The sequence below is a fragment of the Leuciscus leuciscus genome, assembly GCF_965113295.1.
Source record: "Leuciscus leuciscus genome assembly, chromosome: 1".
Classification (NCBI taxonomy): domain Eukaryota; kingdom Metazoa; phylum Chordata; class Actinopteri; order Cypriniformes; family Leuciscidae; genus Leuciscus; species Leuciscus leuciscus.
Genome location: NC_138725.1, coordinates 71,124,782 through 71,148,752, shown reverse-complemented (window position 1 = coordinate 71,148,752; position 23,971 = coordinate 71,124,782). Strand labels below are relative to the sequence as shown.

Here is a 23,971-nt window from a genome sequence, read left to right as displayed (position 1 = left end):
TGTAATTTTTGAGAATTTTTTGCTTCATTAAATATTGTGAGGAGGATGAGGGCTTTTATCTAATTAATTTACCTTTTTTAACCAAATTTCACATTCATAATGCAAGTTTACTGTTTAAGGTTTTGTTGAGTGAAGTAAAGTTGGACAGATGCTTTGGCTTTGAGCTTACAAATATTTATTTTATATTTGTATGATATTGTATACCTGACTGTAGCCGTATTTCGATTTATAATGTAATTTTAGCCATTTTTAACGGTTTATTTAGGCCTATTTAGTAAGTTTTTCTCTCTCTTTTTTCTTTTGGTTTTATTTTTGTAATAACTGTATACTGTTCAATATCTGCATTTGAATGAAAGTACATGTATAATGTGATCATGTAAATGACATCGCTGAAAAATGCTAATTCACTTCCGGTTTTTAGTACTCGCCATTTTGAGAGCGAGTGCGCGCGCGCTCATTGTTGTGCTCGCGGAGCTCAACGGCAACTAGTGTTCGTTACATTACTGGAATAGGCGAGTTGACTCCCTTTGAGGACACAAAGCGAAGTGAATTCTGATAGTTTGTTGGGTACGTTGATTAAAATGAGTTACGGCAGGCCTCCACCCGACGTAGAAGGCATGACATCGTTAAAAGTGGATAATTTAACGTACCGCACGTCGCCGGAGACGCTGCGGCGCGTCTTTGAAAAGTACGGCCGAGTTGGGGACGTTTATATTCCCCGTGATCGATACACGAAAGAGAGCCGGGGGTTCGCCTTCGTGCGCTTTCACGACAAGCGGGATGCCGAGGACGCGATGGACGCGATGGATGGGGCGATTCTGGACGGGCGAGAGCTCCGGGTTCAGATGGCCCGTTACGGCAGGCCGCCGGACTCCTACTACGGCGGGCGTCGCGGCGGCGGGGGAGCCGCTAGAAGACACGGAGGTCACGGCCGCCGCAGCCGAAGGTAAACAACACCACAGATCAGATCAGACAGAGGTTATCTGAGGTCTTTATCTGCGTATAGGGCTTTTCTATGCGTTTTTACAATCTGTTTTGTTTTTCTTGCGAGGAACGTTAGTTCAGTCTGCTTTCCATGACGTCACATGCTCGCAGATGACTGATGCTGTTCCGTTCAAAACCATATGTTTTTGTTTTTATTATATGGACTTTGGCGCATTTCATTTGTGCTTTTATTTACCTAACAGCGAGTGTCTGTGTTCGGCATAGCTCTTAACTGCTTATGTTCGCAGAATAAAGTATGTAACGTTAGCTTACGGTGCATATATATATATATATATATATATATATATATATATATATATAATATATACACAGCCTTCCGTTTCAAAGTGACTAATAAACCGTTTACAAACCTTATTAAATAATAGGCATTATCGAGCAGATATTGCAGTATTTTGCTTTAAGCTGTATACGTTTGTGACTTTTATAAACCGTATAGGCTCGTTCACATCAAGATTATTACATTATAATGTTAATCGTTACCGTTCTGTTTACCATAAGCGCGTGCTTTAATTATGTAGTCTGTCGCTTTAAAGAGTGCAACAGTCGGAATCCAGAAGTAAAACCTCTATTTATTTTCTCCATAGGGAAATTGATTTTTTTAAATAAATTATTTATACACCTTTAAAAACTCACAGACATACTATGTATCTATGCATACATATATGTATGTTTTTTGTAAAAGGACAGTGTTTTTGTCCGATTTTTTTTTCTCTTCCAAATCAAAGTTTGTAATGTTGTGATTCACCTCATATCTAGTTGGTTTGGTTCATGGCTTGTAATGCTTTAAAATCGAATAATATCGTTTCTCTGTGTTGTTATCTTCACTGGAATTAGAACCATTATTATTATAACTTTATATTTATATAATGAAAACAATATCGTTCTGTTTATTATAAGCACATGCTGCAGTTTTGTCGTCTGCCGCTTTAAATGCATGAGCTCTTTACAGCAGGATGGATTCTGATTGGCCGATATTAATGTTTTTATCGTTCATCAGCTGGGAAAAAAATCAGAAAGGGATTCCAGCTACACTGTTCCTCTGTGCCGTTATAGTTCTGGTGTGGATTTCTATATTCTCACAGAACTAAAAAAGCATTATTAAAACTTTATTGTTATAGGTCTTGCTGTGAATGTTCCTTATATCTTACCAAGTTGAGTGAAAGTGCAGGTCTGTGTACAGACTCTATTGAAATAATCCATCATTTTTCTTCATCTCCACCCACAGTCCGAGGCGTCGGAGACGCAGCCGCTCCCGAAGCAGGAGCCGCTCTCGTTCCCGCAGCCGTTCCCGTTACAGCAGGTCGAGGTCCCGCTCCTATTCCCGCTCTCGCTCCAAGTCACACACTCCCCGCAAAAGGAAGTCCAAGTCTCCTTCCAGGTCTAGGTCACGTTCTCGATCCAAATCCAGGTCCCGTTCCAGAAGCCGCACTCCTGCATCGAACAGAGGGTCCAAGTCCAGGTCCAGGTCTAAAAGCCAGCCAAAGTCTGCAGGGGAAGAAGGACCGGCATCATCCTAAAACGCTTCAGTGGTAAGAAAACGTGACCCCGGGTAAAACGATGTGCTGGAATGCATTTGCTTATTCTTTGCAGATGCATCGCATTGGTAAAAATGTGACTTGCAGAGCAGGTTTTGGTTCTGCTTTGACAATGCTGTTGAACTCAATGTGGGATTGTTTCCTCCAAGCTGCTGAATCCAGTATGGCAATGTAAAAGCAGAGCTGTGTTGAGCTGTTAGAGGTGTACCTGCTCCTGTTGGGGTTGCTTTGAAGCAGATGGGTGTTTTGGTGGTGCTGAGGTACGTCTACGAGACAACGGACAGACTGCGTCCTGCCTTAGAAAAAAGTCAAACACAAACTCGCTGCCAGTTGCTTGCTTTAACCTGGAAATGGGAATAAACGTAGTACTTGAGTTTATAACTAGCAGGCTGGCATGACCAAAGTCTTATCTAACCCGTGTGCAAAACGAAATGAGATTATTTATAGCAGATGATTAGGGCTGGGTATCGAGTTCGATACTGCGGAGATGACGAGTCGGCAACGTCAGCTTCATCTTTGCAGCCAACACTGACTCAGAAAACACTAGTTTATTAACAATTAAAATGTCTCCTTGCTATTTCCCCCCCGACACATTCACAATCATTAGGCTACTTTTGCCAGTGCTTTGCGGCAAGCTTTATGTGTGTGCTTGAGCGTGATGAGTATATTTCGCCTACGAGTCTTTGAGTGCAAAAAAAGTCAACAAACTAAACAAATAAAACCTTTTTTTTTTAGGTAATATGTAATGTAATCTTGTTAAAACAGATTTCATTAAATTTGTATTGAAAAAAGTATTGTTCAGGAACCGGTATCGGACATTTTTTAACGTTACCCAACCCTACAGATGAATTAGTCTGGCAATCAGTGCAAAAAAAACATCAGTTTAAAACAAAAGTAAACAAACTAACATTATAAGACTAATACTGTCATTCTGATTGGATGAGACACAAGTCAAATTTCCATTATGAACACATGAGACCGGACGTCATACTGCCAGAAATCTAGTCTTTTTAATGGGATGTCATAAATACATCACACATTTTATCCTTTAAAAAAAAAATGTGTATAGAGATGTGTATATATTTGTATAATAAGTGTAGTTTGTTTTTGTGCTATGGTTAACTGTCCATGTCATCTTGATCCCCAGAGACTGTGTCGTCTCCCCCCCCCCCCCATTATTTCCCCACCTTTCATTTCCATGTTGTTCACGCCATGTCGTAATTACGAGATTCCGACTTGTAAAAAGCGTTGGCGTCCTGGTAGAACTCGTAATTACAGCTGAGCTTTTGAAAGCGTCACGTGTTGCGATCTGGTAATTACGACATGGCCTTTTCTCATGCTTCGTCACATCATGCCTGACCGCTGTTTTGTGTTCTCTCAGGTCCGTGGGCGACTGTAAACGCGTGACCTCGGTTGGAGCCTGAGGAACCCCGGATTGAAAACCCTGAAATCTACACCAAGGCTACATGGGCCTAAAGGTCATTATGACTGATTGGCATATTCACACTGTTAAAGAGTTATACAGCCCTTTGCTCTTTGTATACATTGTTCCTGTTTTCAGTGAGGTTGTTTTAAACGTTTATGTCCTTTTTAATTCGTTGAGTAGGACGAGCATCACAATTCTATTGGGCTTTAAGGTAACCCTGTTTCGGTGATGGTTCTGAGAGTGCTAGCTGCACCTCACATGTGTCACTTTTGTAAGACGCTGTTTAGAAATTAATCTAGATTTGGCTTTTTTGTTGTTGTTGTTGTTAAAAATCTGCTTTAATCTGCAAATGCGTGAAATTACTTCTCTGCTTTGTTTTGAAATCATTTGGAAAGTATGAATAGCTTGTGTTCTGATTACTGTATATTACAGTCCTGATGTATTTTGCTTTTATTACATAATATATATAGTTAATTTGGCTTTTCGTGAGTGATTATTTGGATTCTAACCCAATGTCTTGTGTATTTTTTGTGCACTAGGCGCAGTTGTCTAGCTGTTGAGTTTTGCTGGTTAGCTGTTAAGATCCGGTGTTGCAGTGCTGAGTGCTTGGCTGTTTCCGGTTTTCTCCAGTTTGCTGCTGTTGCAGGTGTGGTCGAGGTCAAGCAGCATCTGCGCAATAAAAAAAATCGGTGGCCAAAGCGCTGTCGTCTGTCAAATTGTGTTACACAGTTTGGAAAGTTGGGAGTATCTTAAACTGTACCTATCAACTTTGGTCTGTCTTTTCTTTTTTTGATCTTCAATAAATCAATTATTAAATGCTTTTGTCTTGGTGTCATGGCAAAATGTGTTCTTGACAGGGTTATTATTATTAAACTCACTTCACTTGACATAAAAAAGTAAAAAAAAAAAAAAAACTTAAAGTCTCCCTGTGGTAAAAAAAAATCTAGTTTTTAATGTTGTTTATATGTCTTTGATGTTTTTAATGTGCTTTAACACAAACCATGTGTAAATTCATAAGTCGACAGCATTGCTGAGTATTTTCTCCTTAAAACTGCAGTGAACCAAAGACAGTCTCAAAAACACGGTTTGAAATCGCTGGTGTTTCTGACGTCACAAACTACCTTGTAACCAATCAGATCAACGTGTGATCGTCAACCAGTGGATCTCTGAGCTGGTGTGAGTGGAGGTTAAATATATGAACCCTCATCCTTCTCTCGCACTTTGTAGCACATATTTCATTTGCGGGTCAAAATGACCCGAAGCCCTAAAACTACTTTTTTTTTTTTTTAGAAAAGCTTATTTTATTCAATTTTGATAATATTTTTTTCTATTTTTTAATGCTTTTTTTTTTATTACCTGTAAATTATTGGATTTAATCAATAAATAAATAGTAATTTAAGCACATTCTCACATTCTTTCAAATTAAATTCAAAATAACACAATTTCATGCATAACCCTTTTAATTCAGCTCAAAGTATCTTACATTGGGTGTCTTTGCCAATCTCTTGTGGAAAAAGAAATATATATAACATGATATTTCATGACTATAGCCACTAGATGGCCTTATAGCTCTATTTGGAGCAAATGAGCAGTTCCGCTGGGTCCTAAAGTCAGTTACTTCAGTACGCATTCAGATACACATGTAGACATTATACAGTCAGTTTTTGGTAAAGTTTTAGTATTTTTAGTTCGAATTTTGAGCATGTTTAGGTTTATCTATGATAACTTAAGCATTCCTCACATTCCATTCATTCACTAAGGGTGTCAAATTGACCCGCGAGGGAAGGATTTGTTACTTTTTTAAATTTCAACCACAAAACTACTCAAATCCATTTTTGTGTGTGTGTGTGTATTCGTGGTTCATGTGCGACAAAAGTGCGACTCTGATGAACACTCATTTTAAACAAAAAATTTAAAAATGAGTTTTGTGTCAAAATGACCCTGGGGAAGGATGAGGGTAAACTTTAAATATGTCATTTTGGGGATCAACTTATTTTATTTCAGCTAGTTGCCAAGCCAACATTTCTTATTAATTTATTTATTTTAAGTTGTAATAAAAACACACTGAAATAATGAATAAAAAACTAATACAAATGACAAACGCACAACAAAATTACTAAAACTTTAACAAATTAAAATAAATTTTTTTTAATTTAAAATATTGATAAATATAATAGTATAGAAATGAAACTTAAATAAAACTAGTTCTTGATCTATAGTGTATATTGGCATAATCTGTCATCATAAACCCGTTTTATTTCTATAATCTGACATTTTCAAGTGAAGGACTAAAATGTAGAACATAAATTTATCAGGAGTTTCTCATTAAAACACCTTTCTTGTTATAATCATCATTTGTACAGTATGATTCCCAGGAAGTGTTGATCCAGCAAGATGGTTTTTGTTTGCTTCAAATGTTTCTAGAGGGACATTAATGCACTTCAGATCCCACTTGTGTAACAAAGCATCTATGGACCAGTCCGCACTGCAATAAAAAGAAATAAAAAGTGTATTCATTTTTAAATAAGCATCTTGGATGGTGAATAATTATGAATGCAGAACCCTATTAATATTACATTTCAATTTGACAAGATTGCTTTCTGCAGGGTTCCTACAGTTATGGAAATAACAGAGAATTTCAAACTGTGATTTCCAAGAATTGAAACGTAATGGAAATGAATCAAATCTTAAAGTTATGGGATTTTCTATAATATATATTTTTCTTATGTTCATTTTTGAGCTGCAAATTGCTCTTTGTCAGTGTAATCTCTATAAAACTAATGTTTAAAATCAAACGTATGGAAGCTTGTTTCTGCCACAGAATAAAAAATGAAAAAAGGTAATTAAGATAATTTTTTCTCACAATTCTGACGTTATAACACAAAATTATGAGATTATATCTCACAATTCTGAAAAAAAAATATATATATTTTATAATAAGTGGCATAAAAGTTGGATAAAAAGTCGCAATTACCTTTTTAAATTTACTCTAAATTTATAACTGGCAATTCTGACGTTTTTATTAGAATTGCGAGATACTTGCAATTGAGAGAAAAAAAAACTTTTTTTAATTACAAGTTTATATCTTTCAAATCTTCTCGCAATTGCGAGTTTATGATTCGCAACTCTGACATTATTTCTCACAATTACGAGTTTATAACTCGCAATTCGGACTTTTTTTCTAAGAATCGTCAAATATATACTTGCAATTGCGAGAAAAAAAGTCAGAATCGCAAGATGATTCGCAATTACCTTTTCTTAATTACAAGTTTATATCTTTCAACTTCATTTCTCAGAAATTGCAAGTACATATCTATGGTGGCCCAGTAGTGCACAACACATCAAAATCAAATCACCTTCTCTCCTGGTATGTAGTCCAGAATTGAGCATGAGGGTTTCTCCTTACGAGAAAGGAGATGGTCACAAGCACGTCTTCAAAATCTGTCCAAAGCAAATGTTTTGTTTAATATTTAGAAACCTGTGTAACATTTGAGCAGAAGAAAAAAAAACTCACCTTCAGGTTCATAGAATACATCTGACCCCAGGATGATATCTAGCGGTGTCAGAGAGAGGAGCTCCGGCGACACCCGTCCCCAGGTGAGTCCGATCACAGGCACGCTGGGGAGGTTATTGACGTCACAGGAGCGCCTGCAGTTCCTCAGGCAGAGGGGGAGTTCAGCACTGTCTGACAACACAACATGAGCTCCACACTTGGCAGCCACCACACCAGGCAAACTCACCCCGGCGCCAAGCTGCAACACAAAAGGACACTGTTTATTACACTCCTGTTGTGTTGCGGGTTCATTTGACCCAAATTCCATTTGTTCGAAACACCGTGTAAACGCCTTCAACCGTGACTTATTCACGATACAGCACTGGCCTCTCTTACCTTATTGCTTTTATAAAACGGTTGCCACACAATACAAAAGTTAAAGTCAAAAAATATGTATTAATGCAACTTTAATTTAGTAAAATCACTAAAATCCTTCCACTTTAAAAAAATATTCCCTGACCGTGAACAGCAACAGTAGTTACATTATTTCACCATTAGATGGTGGAAAAGACTGTCTTTACTGACTTTTGTTTTTTGTAACTTTAGTTCAATGATTAAATAAAGCCCCCCCTGCATGTAAGTTATTAAAACAAAATTACCCAAATTATTAGAAAAAACGATGAGATAATAAATTATCTGTATGATAATTGGCAACAGTTTTCCCCATGGTATCGAATATCAATTTTTTTTAAGGTATCGTATCGAAGTTGGAAAGAAGTTTGACGTTTTCTCCAGAAGGTTCAGTTATGACATTTTGATTAACCATTATGAGGTCCAAAAAATAAATAAAAATAAACGTATGCATTGCTCACAATAAGATCTATAATAAGCATTTAGAAAATAGACGTCAACACAGCAGGACTTGTTGTTTTGCATAACTAATAGAGGGGTTTTGACTCCGATTTAATTCCTAAATGTGAACATGAACTGAACATGAATTGTCAAGGCATCAGATATGTATGAGTAGGATGTAGTACCTCAAGAACTGTCTTGTTCTGTAGTTCCTCTCTTGCCATCCACACATACTGTGACAGTACCACCGCACAGGGCCACACATACATGCCATATTGTGAATCAAGAACCTGAAATAAATCAGAATATTTATTGTCAAATTATTGACATATTAATTACATAAAGTATAACAAACGTTGTTGTACCTCAGGGATAGACACAGTTAAAGACTGAGAGTCTTCACAGTCCTGAAATGTGAACGATTTCTCTATTAACGTGTGAGAAGATTCGTTCATGGCCTTGCCGATGTTTTACCTTCCAGTACTTGTAGTTGACATCACATTTTCAGCTTTCCAAAAAAAATATTAAATCCATTTCGCATAATACTAGTACGTTTAGGCGGTCTCGTTCTCTGGTGATGTTCTATTGGATCTTTAGTCTGCGCGGACAGTGACTCGCACACTCGACAGCCAATCGGCGTTCAAATCCGAAAGTACAATGTGAAACAGCCAGCCAATCAGATTCTTAGAAACGTATGCTGGGCGGGACATAAGCTACAGGTTAGATTGCGCCATACGGCGTGAAAGAAGCTTGCTGTCGCCAGGTTATCTAACTTTAGTTTATTACCGAACCCTTCAGTGTATCAACCTCCCGTCTCTCTGAAATAAACATAACCTGATTCCTGTATCGCGCACAGTACTGTCGGCAGCAAAAGAACTGCACACACATCTACAAGGCCTCCAATGACTGACTAGGCTAGCCACTCTCCGTATACTTTCATTGCATTGGACTTAGCAATAGCACGCGGGCTAAAAGCGTCACTCAAAGACAAGACGTGTCGAAACGCTGAAGAATGAACCATAAGAGTAAGAAACGGATCAAAGAAGCGAAGCGGAGCGCCAGACCCGAGCTGAAGGACTCGAGCGACTGGATCAAACACGATTACTGCGAGAGCTTCGACGTGTCGCACAGGACCGTGAAGGTAACGTTACTGTTCATGTAACGGAGTAGCGTTACACACAGGCGTTACACGGTGTTGTAGTTTGTTGTTAATGTTACACACACACACACACACGCATGTGTCTGTGACAGCCAGTGTGTACGTTGCTCGCCGCACGTACACACTTCCTCGTTTACAAGACACTTGAAAAGTTTGTGCTTGCTAGAACAGTGTGACAGTAACGAGCACTTTTTGATTTTAAGTAGGCTAAATAATTACGTAAGCAAATAAATAATGGTCAAACGTTTGGAGACATTACTATTTTTAAGGTTTTTGAAAAAAAGTATGTTATGCTCATCTGGCCTGCATTCATTTGAGTAAAAATACAGGGGGGAAAACAGTAATATTATTAGAATTTAAAATAGCTGTTTTCTGTGTGATTATATGTTAAAATGTAATGTATTCCTGTGATCAAAGCTGAATTTTCAGCATCATTACTCCAGTCTTCAGTGTCACGTGATCCTTCAGAAATCATTCTAAAATTATGATGATTTATTATCAATAATGGAGTGCTGCTTGATATTATTTTGCAACCTGTGATACTTTTTTTCAGGATTCTTTGATGAATAAAAAGTTAAAAAGAACCGCATTTATTCAAAATATAAACATTTTCTAGCAATACAAATCTTTACTATCACTGTTTAACCATTTAACACATCCTTGCTGAATAAATGTATTAATTTCTTTGAAAAAAATTAACGTTACTGACTTTTGAACGGTAGTGTATTATTGTTTCAAAAGATTCCCGTTTTAAATAAACACTGTTATTTTCAAACTTTTTATTCATCAAAGAATCCTGGAAAAAAGGGTCGCAGGTTATAAAATATATACAGGTGCTGGTCATAAAATTAGAATATCATCAAAAAGTTGATTTATTTCAAGAATTCAACTTAACAGGTGAAACTAATATATTATATAGACTCATTACATGCAAAGTGAGATATTTCAAGCCTTTATTTGTTATAATTTTGATGATTATGGCTTACAGCTTATGAAACCCACGAAATCAAAATCCCAGAAAATTAGAATATTACACAGTAATTATACCATGGTCATTGAACCAGGTTTTGGTTATTTTGGCAGTGTTGGCAGGTGCAAATCCTGCTGGAAAATGAAGGAAGCATGAAGTGCTCTGAGAATGTCCTGGTAGACGGCTGCGTTGACTCTGGATTTAATAAAGCACAGTGGACCAAAGTCCTCTTTTCTGATGAGAGCAAATTTTGCATCTCATTTGGAAACCAAGGTCCCAGAGTCTGGAGGAAGAATGGAGAGGCACACAATCCAAGATGCTTGAAGTCCAGTGTGAAGTTTCCACAGTCTGTGTTGGTTTGGGGAGCCATGTCATCGGCTGGTGTTGGTCCACTGTGCCGTCCACTCAACGCAGCCGTCTCTACCAGGACATTTCCAGAGCACTTTATGCTTCCTTCAGCAGACAAGCTTTATGGAGATGCTGATTTGAAACCTGGTTCAATGACCATGGTATTACTGTGTGATTTCATGTAATATTCAAATTTTCTGGGATTTTGATTTCGTGGGATTCATAAGCTGTAAGCCATAATCATCAAAATTACAACAAATAAAGGCTTGAAATATCTCACTTTGCATGTAATGAGTCTATATAATATATTAGTTTCACCTGTTAAGTTGAATTCTTGAAATAAATCAACTTTTTGATGATATATTCTAATTGTATGACCGGCACCTGTATATAAGCAGCACAACTGTTTCCAACATTGCTAATATAAATCAGCATATTATAATGATTTCTGAAGGATCATGAAGACCATAATGTATCATGTGAACAGTAGTTCAAGTGACTATGTCTGTATCTGAAATCGCATACTTTCCTTCTATATAGTTGGCGAAAACAGAATATGAGAATAGAATAGTATGTCCGAATTCACAGTAAATCTATCCCATGAGGCCACGGGAGAGGATTTATTAATGACAGTGACGCTGGTAGGTAACACGATAATGACAACATGGCGAATGTAGTACGTCTGGATTACATTCACACTTTTTTAGCGCTCACAAAGTACGTACCTATGCAAATAAGTGCCTACTCATGAGAGTATATGTGATTTGGGACGCAGCCACTGTCTACCTCTAAAGTTATCTAAATTCATCAGCTAGAGTGGAAACCCTGAAGAGCTTTTTGGTCTTAAAAACTTCTGAAATGTTATTGTTTTCATTTTAATTACTGTTGTTTTAGTTACTTTAGTAAATTAACAAAAAAATCAATGATAATGCAAATTAAGGTCACATCAGCTCTGATAGGTGTCGTCAAATCTCATTGAAGCTCGTATGTACAGTAATTGAATCATTTCATATGAGGTTTCATATGAGTGTTTGCTTCTGAAAATAATTGTATTGCTAAAAATAATCTGAGCAGCAGCGAGACCTGAGCCATCATAGAGGCAAACTGCGCACTGTTGCTCTTTTACAGACCCGGCCTTGTGTTTTCTGTGATGAGTTTTCTCAGTGGACCTTTGAAAGGTTTTGGCTTGATCCTGAGTAGGGAAAAAAACATTTCTGTGTAATTGATTTGACCTTCAACTTCACTTTTCAACGCTCTGACATTAAAGGGATAGTTCACCCAAAAATGAAAATTAGCCCATGATTTACTCACCCTCAAGTCATCCTAAGTGTATATGACATTCTTCTTTCAGACGAATACAATTGGAGTAATATTAAAAAATGTCCTGGCTCTTCCTATAGCTTTATGATGGCAGTGAATGGCCGTTTCTGTTTTGAAGTCCATAAAAGTGCATCTATCCATGATAAAAGTGCTCCACACTTTTATTTTTGCCCCATGTGGAGCATTTTTATGATGGATAGATGATGGATAGATCAGTAGTTCCCAAACCTGTCCTGCCGGCACCCCAACACTGCACATTTTCTTTGTCTCCCTAATCAAACACACCTGATTCAACTCATCAGCTCATTAACCCATGTGATAATGAGCTGATGAGTTGAATCAGGTGTGTTTGATTAGGGAGACAAAGAAAACGTGCAGTGCTGGGGTGCCGGCAGGACAGGTTTGGGAACCACTGGGATAGATGATGGATAGATGCACTTTTATGATGGATAGATGATGGATAGATGATGGATAGATGCACTTTTATGATGGATAGATGCACTTTTATGATGGATAGATGCACTTTTATGATGGATAGATGCACTTTTATGATGGATAGATGATGATGGATAGATGCACTTTTATGATGGATAGATGCACTTTTATGATGGAGAGATGAACTTTTAGGATGGAGAGATGCACTTTTATGATGGAGAGAGAGATGCACTTTTATGATGGAGAGATGCACTTTTATGATGGATAGATGCACTTATGATGGATAGATGCACTTATGATGGAGTGATGCACTTTTATCATGGATGGATGCACTTATGATGGATGGATGCACTTTTATCTTGGATGGATGCACTTTTATGATGGATAGATGCACTTATGATGGATAGATGCACTTTTATCATGGATGGATGCACTTATGATGGATGGATGCACTTTTATCATGGATAGATGCACTTTTATCATGGATAGATGCACTTATGATGGATAGATGCACTTTTATCATGGATAGATGCACTTTTATCATGGATAGATGCACTTTTATCATGGATGGATGCACTTATGATGGATGGATGCACTTTTATCTTGGATGGATGCACTTTTATCTTGGATGGATGCACTTTTATGATGGATAGATGCACTTATGATGGAGTGATGCACTTTTATCTTGGATGGATGCACTTTTATCTTGGATGGATGCACTTTTATGATGGATAGATGCACTTTTATCATGGATGGATGCACTTATGATGGATGGATGCACTTTTATCTTGGATGGATGCACTTTTATGATGGATAGATGCACTTATGATGGAGTGATGCACTTTTATCATGGATAGATGCACTTTTATGATGGATAGATGCACTTATGATGGAGTGATGCACTTTTATCATGGATAGATGCACTTTTATCATGGATGGATGCACTTATGATGGATGGATGCACTTTTATGATGGATAGATGCACTTATGATGGAGTGATGCACTTTTATCATGGATAGATGCACTTTTATCATGGATGGATGCACTTATGATGGATAGATGCACTTATGATGGATAGATGCACTTTTATCATGGATAGATGCACTTTTATCATGGATAGATGCACTTTTATCATGGATGGATGCACTTATGATGGATGGATGCACTTTTATCTTGGATGGATGCACTTTTATCTTGGATGGATGCACTTTTATCATGGATAGATGCACTTTTATCATGGATAGATGCACTTTTATGATGGATAGATGCACTTTTATCATGGATAGATGCACTTTTATCATGGATAGATGCACTTTTATCATGGATGGATGCACTTTTATCATGGATGGATGCACTTTTATCATGGATGGATGCACTTTTATCATGGATAGATGCACTTTTATCATGGATAGATGCAGTTTTTTGAGTTTCATACTGATGGTTGCAATTCACTGCCATTATAAAGCTCAGAAGTGTCAGGGTGTTTTTTAATATTACTCCGATTGTATTCGTCTGAAAGAAGAATGTCATATACACCTAGGATAACTTCAGGATGAGTAAATCATGGGATCAGGGATCATTTAAATTTTTGGGTGAACTATCCCTTTAAAGTACGGTGTTCTGTAAAGCTGCTTTGAAACGACATTTGAAAGGCTCTATAGAAAATGAAACCAACTCTACGGTCTTTGTCCAGGACAACGTGGAGCGAGTGGACACCCTGCGCATCAGTCCAGAGGAGTTCATCCAGCGCTTTGAGAAGCCGTACAAGCCCGTGGTTCTGCTCAACTGCCAGGAGTCGTGGCCCGGGCGGGACAAATGGACCTTGGAGCGACTCAAGCGCAAATACCGCAACCAGAAGTTCAAATGCGGCGAGGACAACGACGGCTACTCTGTCAAGATGAAAATGAAGTACTACGTGGAGTATTTGGAGTCGACCCGTGACGACAGCCCCCTCTACATCTTTGATAGCAGTTTCGGCGAGCACGCCAAGCGCCGCAAGCTTCTGGAGGACTACCAGGTGCCCGTTTTCTTCAGGGACGACCTCTTTCAGTTTGCGGGGGAGAAGCGACGCCCGCCGTACAGGTAACGCATTGTTTTTGCCCATCACTTTTCAGTTTCGTCTTCACTAATTAGCTGCTAATGCCACTTACTTGCCACAAATTAGGTACACTTTGGTGTCCCATTACTTTAAAAAGCATTAGAGGCATAAATCCCATGTTGTTTGGTGGTTTGGGGGCTTTTTTGTAGTGAGAAATGTTAGAAATTAAATTATTCCTTAATTTCTTATACTTCTCACTACAAAAAAGACCCCTAACCACCAGAACAGTATAACATGGCATGAAAAGTTTGTAAAGTTTATTTCTAGAAAATATAGCGTCACAATTAATATAGTTTTTAGACCTATTCTTATAATATAATATAATTAGATCAACTTTATTGATCCCCAAAGTGGAAATTCAATATAATATAATTTGTATTGTATTATTTATAATTAAATTAGTAGAAAAGGGGTAAATAATACAATTTAATATAATTTTTTTTAATATTTATTTCACTTGTTGAAAAGTTAAAAACAATATATCATATAGAGGTCGAGCAATATTGGATTTTACCGATAACGATAACTGATAACGATAACTAATTTGGACAGAACCTGCCGATAACCGATTCATTAACTGATGGTTTTTAAAACTGATCCTGAATCAAAACCAAACACTCAAAGTAGTGCTGAACTTTATTACACAAATAAACAGCATTAGAGCTGAAACAATTAGTCGACATTATCAACAACGATAAAAACAATAACAATAAAAAATTGTTGACAAATAATTTTGTCGTCAACACCAGAAACGCATAAGAATAGCAGTGGACAGTGAGAGATTTACAAGATTATTTACAAGTCATTACTTTTACATTTAATTGGAACAGCATTTCAAAAATTTGAATAAAATATTATGTAATACAATATAATTTAATTTTTTTTGCTATTTATTAGATTTGTTGAATAAAATCAATTTGATAAAATATTATATAATAACGTATATTATATACGTTATCCCCCCCCCCCCCCCCCCAAAAAGAGAAAATTTATTAATTATAGTGTAATGTAATATAATATAATATAAAAAAAATTTTTTTTATTTAATTGGTCATACATTTATTGAAAGGGACAAAGATAATAGAATAGAAAATTTGATTGATCCCCCCAAATATGAAATTCTCAACGATGTGATATAATATAATTATTTTTGCTATTACATTCGTTGAAAAGGGAGGGAAAGTTATTTGTTTGTGTTTTATAAGCGTTTCAGAGCCTAATTGTATCCCACCGGTGGACAGTAGCTAACGGTCAATGTGTTTTCAGTCCATTTAGGCTGTTTTTCACTGTTCACCCAGGTGGTTTGTGATGGGTCCTGCCCGCTCTGGAACAGGCATCCACATCGACCCGCTCGGCACGAGTGCGTGGAACGCCCTGGTTCAGGGCCACAAGCGCTGGTGCCTGTTCCCCACACACACGCCCCGTGAGCTCATCAAGGTGACGCGAGAGGACGGGGGAAACCAGCAGGACGAGGCCATCACCTGGTTCAACGTCATCTACCCCCGCACACAGCAGCCCACCTGGCCAGCCGAATTCAGACCCCTGGAGGTGCTGCAGCACCCGGGCGAGACTGTGTTTGTGCCCGGTCAGTTACTGCACACACACACACACACACACACACAGGTTTGCTGAGAGCGATGGCTAGTATTAGGGCTGGGTATCGATTCAGATGTTTCAATTTGATATCGATTCTCGATTCGACTCAATGCATATGGATCTAATACAAATTCTATATAAAAAAGAACAGTGAACATAAGTTTACAAGTGTGGTAAATTAATAAAAAGAAATTAACAGCCAAAAAACCTGTATTTTAAACGTAATCCATTTTTTAAGTTACACTTGGGTACATTAAAACAAAACCCAACTCTATATTTCAAATGCACACAATTAATTGACAGGATTTTGATGCAAGATGAAAAATTGTTGCTGAAAATTGGAGAAGTCAGAACAGTCGCATGCCTTGATCGGGTTATTTTATGTTTAATATATACAGTACCAGTCAGAAGTTTGGAAACATTACTATTTTTAATGTTTTTGAAAGAAGTCTCTTATGCTCATCAAGCCTGCAGTTAAAAAAAAAAACTGTAATATTATGAAATATTATTACAATTTAAAATAATGGTTCTCTTTTTTAATATATTTTTAAATGTAATTTATTTTTGTGATGCAAAGCTGAATTTTCATCAGCAAGTACTCCAGTCTTTGGTGTCTTATGATCCTTCATTTCTAACAATATAAATCGTTACCATCACCTTTTAGCAATTTAACGCATCATCCTTGTTGAATTAAAGTACTAATTTCTTTAAAAAAAAAAAGTTATTGTTCCCAAACTTTTGAACGGTAGTGTATATTGTTACAAAAGATTTATATTCTAAATAAATACAGTTCTTTTTGACTTTTTATTCATCAAATAATCCTGAAAAAAGTATCTCAGGTTATAAAAAAAATATTAAGCAGCACAACTGTTTCCAACATTGATCATAAATCATCATATTAGAATGATTTCTGAAGGATCATAAGAAACCAAAGACTGGAGTACTTGCTGATGAAAATTCAGCTTTAAAAATAAATTACATTTTAAAGTATATTAAAAAAGAGAACCATTATTTTAAATTGTAATAATATTTCATAATATTACTGTTTTTTTTTTGTTTTGTTTTTTTTAACTGCAGGCTTGATGAGCATAAGAGACTTCTTTCAAAAACATTAAAAATAGTAACGTTTCCAAACTTTTGACTGGTACTGTACATCTGTGAGTGTATTTATATATACAAAATAATTATACACAGCACACACACATTTATATTATGTAAACACAAACCTTAATTTTGAATCCGATTAATGGTTTCACAGCCCTATTGTCTTCTAAACAATGCCTCTCTACATATCTTCAAACCACATGGTATTTATGAGACTGGAGCGGCTGTTCAGGCTTTGCAAGACTTGTTTATTGATGTTAAATAGATGTAGGCGTTTCACAGACTTCATCCGAGTACAGTTTATCTGCTCAGTTTAGTGTTAAACTAGGTATTAGTATGAAAGCGGGTGAAGTGCAGAAGCCTTCGACTCTTAAGCGTCTATATTCATAAAAAGAGATGGATGAAAATTCCAGAGGAAGCAAAGCAAAAAGGACTCGCACGATTGACTGTGACGTCACATCTGAACAAAACGGACCCGAACCCCAAAACCATCTGACTTAATACAGACTTGACTTTCAAACGCGCTTTCAAATGTTCACATGCATTTATTTACATTTAGCAGATGCTTTTATCTAAAGGTAGCAATTTTAGAGTCCTAAATTACTTTGTAAAACAGGTTATCAGTACAAACTATGCAAGTTGTAATTACAGTGCTTATTATATTATAAAATGATAGCATTTTATAAAAAGAAATGTTAATTATACTCTATTACAGAGATGTAAAAGGATAATAATGCGGTTCAAATCCACAGTTTCCACCACAATTTGGTCAAAATGATCACAGTATTGTGTTGTGTACCCAATCATTTCTTCAGGTATGTGTAGCACAACGAATATACTCTTGTGAAGACGACCCCAAAGGTGCATTTAACAGGGGTCGTACAAGGTGTTTAAAGTGCTTGAAATTGAAGTCCTGGAAAACCCTTGAAAACAGCCATATTTATGAAAAGGTTTTGAAAAGTGCTTGAATTATTGAAAGAAAATGTCAAATTAGTGTTTAATTTTATTGATCAAACGATCTTTTCATGCAAAGTTAACGCTGCAGCCCATCTAATATAGATATAGAGCCATGTCACATGGCTATGAGCGTGATATTGCTCATATAAATATCCAAGTTTATGAAACCGCTTTCATTCTTCAGGGCAATCGTATATTCATGAGAAGAAAAATCTTTTAATAAGAAAGCGATATCTTTGTCATAGTATCCTTTCACACAGTCATTGCATGTGCTGCACTTTATTTGTACCATCTTGTTTTATTAGCAATTTTTATTTATCCATCTTTGAATTTGAAAGATAATAAAGATATTGTTTAACATTGTTAACAAAATCCTTGAAACTCCTGGAATTTTATTTTACGGTATTTGTACGAACCCTGATTTAAAATAAAGCAACACGAGTAGTTAACAATACATATGCTAAAATACAATAGTTAAATTAATATGAGATCAAATAGTTTATAAATATGAGTAATTAGCATAACAATACTATAATAAATGCAATATACAAGCCAAGGAAACTGAATCATCACACAAAATGCACGTAATTATTGAACAGTGACATGAACATGATGCGGCCCTCATGTGTGTGTTGTGTTTTTCACAGGCGGATGGTGGCATGTCGTCCTGAACTTGGACACGACTATTGCTGTGACCCAGAATTTCGCCAGCACCACGAACTTCCCCATCGTGTGGCACAAGACGGTGCGAGGTCGGCCCAAGCTCTCCAGGAAGTGGTACCGGTGAGAGATCTGTTCACTGACCACTTCAGCTTCATTCACTACTTTTAACTGTAGATGTCATTGTAATTAGCCTCGCTCTAGACATTATTAGCTGCTTTTCCACCGCCGGGCCAAACCGTTCTCTTCTGCGTCACCGTTTCGTTCCATGATAATGAAGCTCTTTTGAATGTATTACAAATACATCTGTCGTTTCAATATATAAGAGTTTACAGACGATATGAGATGTAAATAGAGGCCGTGTTATGGAGGATGATCCGATATTTCTGCTCATTTTATTATTAACTTGTGTTTACTTTGCTCAAATCGCACGCTTGACCAGCGACAGAGAAACCGGCAGCCAGGCAACAGACATGTGACCAATCCTGAGTGGCGACGTCACGTATTTTACCAGCACGGTTAGACAACAGTCACGGTGATGTGGAAATGCTTCTAGAACCGTTCGGCCCAACGACGGAAGAGCAGCGATAGTTAAATTAAGCTACAACTCAAAACATTTCTGTTGTTTTAAATCAAATAAACATTAACTGAAAAAATATGTAATATCTTGAAATTCGTTGATTTCATCTAGTTGCCAAGGCAACATTTCTCATTTTCATTTAGTTACATTTTTTTAGTTTGACTAACTTGATGTACTAAAATAACTTAAACTAACACTGAAATAAAAATGACCTTTGTGGACATATTTATAAAAACCTATAAAAATGTAAAAACAAAAAGAATTACTAGAACTTTAAAATGATCATATAAAAATAGAGATGAATTCAAAATGTTCAAAACTATTATAGTATATAATAGTATAAAATTAAAATATAAAATAACTCATAACTATAATAGTATAATTCTCTCCGCAACAAAGACCTAATAAAGTTTAGTTTTTTTAAAGTAGAGCTGCATGATTCTGGATAAATTTGATAATCACAATTTTTTGTTGTTTAAAGCAGAGATTGTGATTCTCCTGCGATTAAAATAACACGTAAACGCCTCTCTCTGGCCCAGCGGCAGCGCCAACGCAGATCTGAGTGTTCGCAGTGGTCGTACCTCTCAAAGGTTTAACAGACATATGGGGAATCGTTGTAGATCGCGAGGTGTTTGAATCGAGATTTAAGGATTAATCGTGCAGCTAAAGTCAGAAGTTTGTGTATTTAGTTGCCAATAAAAGTGTCAGTGTGACACAAATTAGACGTGTGAAGAAAAGAAAGTAAAAAATCTTGTTTTTATTTCCAGTCAAGCTGTAAGTGTGAAAGCATGATTGTTTCTTGTGACGATTTGAACCTCAGGATCCTGAAGCAGGAAAGGCCAGATATTGCTGCTCTGGCGGATAAAGTGGATCTGCAGGAATCGACGGGCATCGCCTCGGACAGCTCCAGTGACTCCTCGTCCTCTTCCTCCTCCAGCTCCTCCGACTCGGGTTCAGAGGTACAGCATCTTCCTCTAGATCCACACACACACACACACACACCTCCATCAGATACACCTGCTCACAGACAGACCCATGTGACCAAGCTCCACATCTAACTAAGCCTGGGCAATATAGATAAAAAAATTATGACATTGTTATCATCAACATTAATAATTTAATTGATTAAAGCACTTTTGCGTTCGTACTGCGGTCCGTCTCCTGCGTTCAGTAACCATGCCTGCAGATTTTGAACTCAAATCACATTGTTTACTGTTATTATTCAGCAAATTCATGGTCAGAAATGTAAGATATTATTCACAGTCCTCAAAGTAAAGTTTTAATGATGCTGTATCTGTGTTTTCTATACACATTGTTAATAATAGTAATATTTTAATACTTATCAAACAGCCTAAGAGTACACTAACGTTCAAAAGTTTGGAGGTTTTTTAATAAATTAATACTTTTATTCAGCAAGGACTCATTAAAAGCAGATTTCAACATTGATAATGATCAGAAATTTTCTTTTGAGCATCAAATCATCATATTAGAATGATTTCTGAAGGATCATGTGACACTGAAGACTGGAGTAATGATGCTGAAAATTCAGCTTTGATCACAGGAATAAATTACAGTTTACAATATATTTACTTAGAGAACCGGTATATTAAATGGTAATAATGTTTCTCAATATTACTGTTTTTACTGTATTTTTGATCAAATAAATGGAGTCTTGGTGAGCAGAAGAGACTTCTTTCAAAAACATAAATCTTTCGGAGCCCAAACCTTTGAACAACAGTGTATTCAAATTGGAAATGGATTGGATTGGAAATGTATATTAATAGTAATTTACCAGTGCTTGTTATTTCTGGACTATATTTACAGGTAGGCTACAAGTTCTCCACTTGTGATTTGTGCGGTTAACACTAACGGTTAATCGATTAATTGATCTCTGATTTAAATGACAATGGATTACCATACCATAACCACGAGTTTCAGTGCTCTAATAACTCACTCAACCAGGCCCCGCCCCCTTTATTTTGCATATGAATTATTTAAATTAGGATTATTGTGACTTGTTGGTTCCCGGGAAGAAAACTCCAGACTACAATGGAGGCGTTTCAGGGAGTTGAGAAACACTTGCAGATACAGAGAATAACTCCCGCTGGAGGGACTTTGTAACTTTACACACTAAAGACAGTTGAACGTGTAAAAAAGCAGAATAGGTTAATGCAAGAAATAAGATAAAAATAATCAAGGTATGTTTTCAGCAGTGAAATTGTTAAACTTTTTCGATTGTATGCATTTTATGAATAAAAAAAATAAAAATTACAATGAGGATATTTTCATGTTTTCATGAGATTTTGTCATTGTTTGTCTTCCCTCCTGAAGGCTGACTCGGGCTCCGAGGCTGACGCCATGACCCATCGCAGAAAGAAGAGGAAAACCTGTGGCCTGATGGGAAACGGTGACATCACAAGCCAGGACGACTGCGTGAGCAAAGAGCGCAGTTCGTCCCGGTGACATCTTCCCGTCACCCTCGCGATAACAAACTCAGCCTTAGTGCGCCTTTTCAGATCAACGAGAACAAGTCACCCAAATATGTGCGGGGAGAGGAGGAGAACCCTTCTCGCGTTGCCTTTGCTGATGTCACACTCTGGACGTCCCAGTGCCAAGGTCACTCATCTGCCGTTTTTATATTTCCTATATCACGCCCCATCTGAGGTAGTACGTCCGGACCCGATGCGTGTGATGCTGCCTTCAGCTCTGTGAACCTAGAAAATCGATTATCTTATTAATGATTCTGATGTTATTCTTGAGCTGTTTCTCTCTCTCAGTTAGCAGAAAACTTGCCCATTGTACTTAAAACTGTTAAACGGCTGCGATCTGTGCTGCTTTTTTCCCCACTAAATCATTAAGTGTCACAATTTTAGAGAAGAATTGATTCTAAAAGGCTTAAGGTTTAATTAGAAGCCCTCTAGTCGTAACTACTATGAATGCAGCGTCCGGTCCGGTTTGATCTGGTCCTGGTTTAACACCTCACACTCGAGTTCGGTGGTTAAATGAGCACGTTTGTGGGATTTGACTGAAACAGGAGGTGTTGTTCTGTTATAAACCACCTGTGTAAGTGAACACTAGAGGGCGCTAATGCTTATTTATTATACAGTGCACTATGAGCCACACAGAAGAGGAAGGGGGGAGAAGTGACTAACCTGTAATGTCTTAAAGTTTTGAATTCGTTTTTTTTAACAGAAGGTAATGGCGTTAATCCAAAACTTGGTAACCTGTGATGACCTAAATGTGTTTCAGGGCTACAATAATGGACTTTTATGTTGTGATTGGACGTGAGGCGTTGGTCAGAGTGAGTGCTGTTGAAATGTTTGTGACTGTAACCACGTGTAACGCATCAAAGAAGAAAGATGTGGTTAAAAAGTGCCTATTTTTACCTGATGTTTGTTGCTTTGAGCTCTCGTATTTCTCATATCTCATTTCTCAGCTGCAGATTTGAATGGCAAATATTAAGATTTAAAACGATGGACTGAAGCCTGCCGTTCTTGTTGCTTCAGATCTGTGTTTTCTCTCATTTGATGCCCTGTCTTCTTCAATGGCTCGGTCATGTGACACACCGGAGATCAAAACAAAATGAATGATGATGATTGTTTAATAAAAGTTTCTATGTATTTGTCTTGGTGCACTCATTATCTTTGCATATCGCATATTGTCTAGGTGGTGTGATGATGTTACATCCAATTCATCATGGCTGATTGATTACTTTTGACCCTTACATAACCATAATTCCTCTTAATGCGTCATTGTGGTTATTTATGACAAGGTAAATTAAAAAGGGTTGACGCACCAACCACGTAAACCAGTGGAATATCTACTCTCTTTTACCCCAGAACTTTTAAAGAGCTAATATATTTTTCAATAATTATGTTTTGAAATTATTAATATATTTGTTTTAGGTTACTTTCTGGACACCACACATGAAAGAGTGTATTTTAATTCCATTTAACTCGACTTACAAAATTACACGATGCAACTTCCATAAGGATATATTTAAAGTCATCATGAAATCAAAATGTTTGTTTTCAATGGAGTATTTCTGTGTATTATAAATGATTTATCAGTGCGCATCATTATTCGTTTAAAATCTTGTCCTCGTAATCTTTAATCACAATAACCTCCTCTCTTCCCTGATGATGTGTTTACTGGCGCAAGGGCGGGGCAACTTGTCACTCACACGAGATCAGCCAATATCAAACCACAACCATCCAATCAAATCCACATGGACAAAATCACGCCCCGCCCCCACTATAGAAAAAAAAAAACACTATCGCAACTTCCATTTCATGCGAAATTTAATTATTAAACATGATTTTAAACCTTGTGAATCTAAACTTCTGTTGAAAAAAAATGCAGTAGGGGAGCATTTAGCTGGAATAACATCCTTTTGTTAAGAAAATATAAAATTGTTTCTTTTAAGATACGGT

The 23,971-nt window shown here is 36.9% G+C and overlaps 3 protein-coding genes across 8 annotated transcripts; 2 read left to right on the top strand and 1 right to left on the bottom strand.

The window, feature by feature from the left end:
* The first annotated feature begins 426 nt into the window (after positions 1–426).
* On the top strand, positions 427–4,786 carry srsf2b (serine and arginine rich splicing factor 2b). 6 transcript variants are annotated; one of them, XR_014210843.1, is made up of 5 exons: positions 427–946; positions 2,231–2,534; positions 2,690–2,800; positions 3,922–4,018; positions 4,506–4,786. XR_014210843.1 is itself a non-coding variant. In XM_082187365.1 (3 exons), the coding sequence occupies exons 1-2, from the start codon at positions 582–584 to the stop codon at positions 2,520–2,522; spliced, it is 657 nt and encodes a 218-aa protein (XP_082043491.1). In that variant the 5' UTR covers positions 427–581; the 3' UTR covers positions 2,523–2,534; positions 3,922–4,786. The 6 variants fall into 6 exon arrangements, 1 of the variants encoding a protein (XP_082043491.1); XR_014210842.1 differs by lacking the exon at positions 2,690–2,800; XR_014210844.1 differs by having other exon boundaries at positions 2,690–4,018.
* Positions 4,787–5,987: 1,201 nt separating this feature from the next.
* On the bottom strand, positions 5,988–8,816 carry mettl23 (methyltransferase 23, arginine). The gene is made up of 5 exons (XM_082187323.1): positions 8,677–8,816; positions 8,497–8,601; positions 7,481–7,718; positions 7,323–7,407; positions 5,988–6,451 (listed from the first exon to the last, which is right to left on the bottom strand). Exons 1-5 carry the CDS (start codon positions 8,764–8,766, stop codon positions 6,292–6,294), a joined length of 678 nt encoding a protein of 225 aa, XP_082043449.1. The 5' UTR covers positions 8,767–8,816; the 3' UTR covers positions 5,988–6,291.
* jmjd6 (jumonji domain containing 6, arginine demethylase and lysine hydroxylase) lies at positions 8,790–23,158 on the top strand. Its single transcript, XM_082186672.1, has 6 exons — positions 8,790–9,452; positions 14,237–14,625; positions 15,940–16,226; positions 18,946–19,081; positions 20,359–20,497; positions 21,870–23,158. Exons 1-6 carry the CDS (start codon positions 9,324–9,326, stop codon positions 21,999–22,001), a joined length of 1,212 nt encoding a protein of 403 aa, XP_082042798.1. The 5' UTR covers positions 8,790–9,323; the 3' UTR covers positions 22,002–23,158.
* Positions 23,159–23,971: the final 813 nt, after the last annotated feature.

Excerpts from the sequence above, each read along its gene's own strand:
- srsf2b (XM_082187365.1), top strand. The coding sequence starts at position 582 with ATGAGTTACGGCAGGCCTCCACCCGACGTAGAAGGCATGACATCGTTA. Across the intron at positions 947-2,230 it reads CACGGCCGCCGCAGCCGAAG|TCCGAGGCGTCGGAGACGCA; the intron begins GTAAACAACACC and ends CTCCACCCACAG.
- mettl23 (XM_082187323.1), bottom strand. The coding sequence starts at position 8,766 with ATGAACGAATCTTCTCACACGTTAATAGAGAAATCGTTCACATTTCAG. Across the intron at positions 8,602-8,676 it reads TAACTGTGTCTATCCCTGAG|GTTCTTGATTCACAATATGG; the intron begins GTACAACAACGT and ends GATTTATTTCAG. Across the intron at positions 6,452-7,322 it reads ACTACATACCAGGAGAGAAG|TGCGGACTGGTCCATAGATG; the intron begins GTGATTTGATTT and ends TTTTTATTGCAG.
- jmjd6 (XM_082186672.1), top strand. The coding sequence starts at position 9,324 with ATGAACCATAAGAGTAAGAAACGGATCAAAGAAGCGAAGCGGAGCGCC. Across the intron at positions 16,227-18,945 it reads CGAGACTGTGTTTGTGCCCG|GCGGATGGTGGCATGTCGTC; the intron begins GTCAGTTACTGC and ends TGTTTTTCACAG. Across the intron at positions 19,082-20,358 it reads CTCTCCAGGAAGTGGTACCG|GATCCTGAAGCAGGAAAGGC; the intron begins GTGAGAGATCTG and ends TTTGAACCTCAG.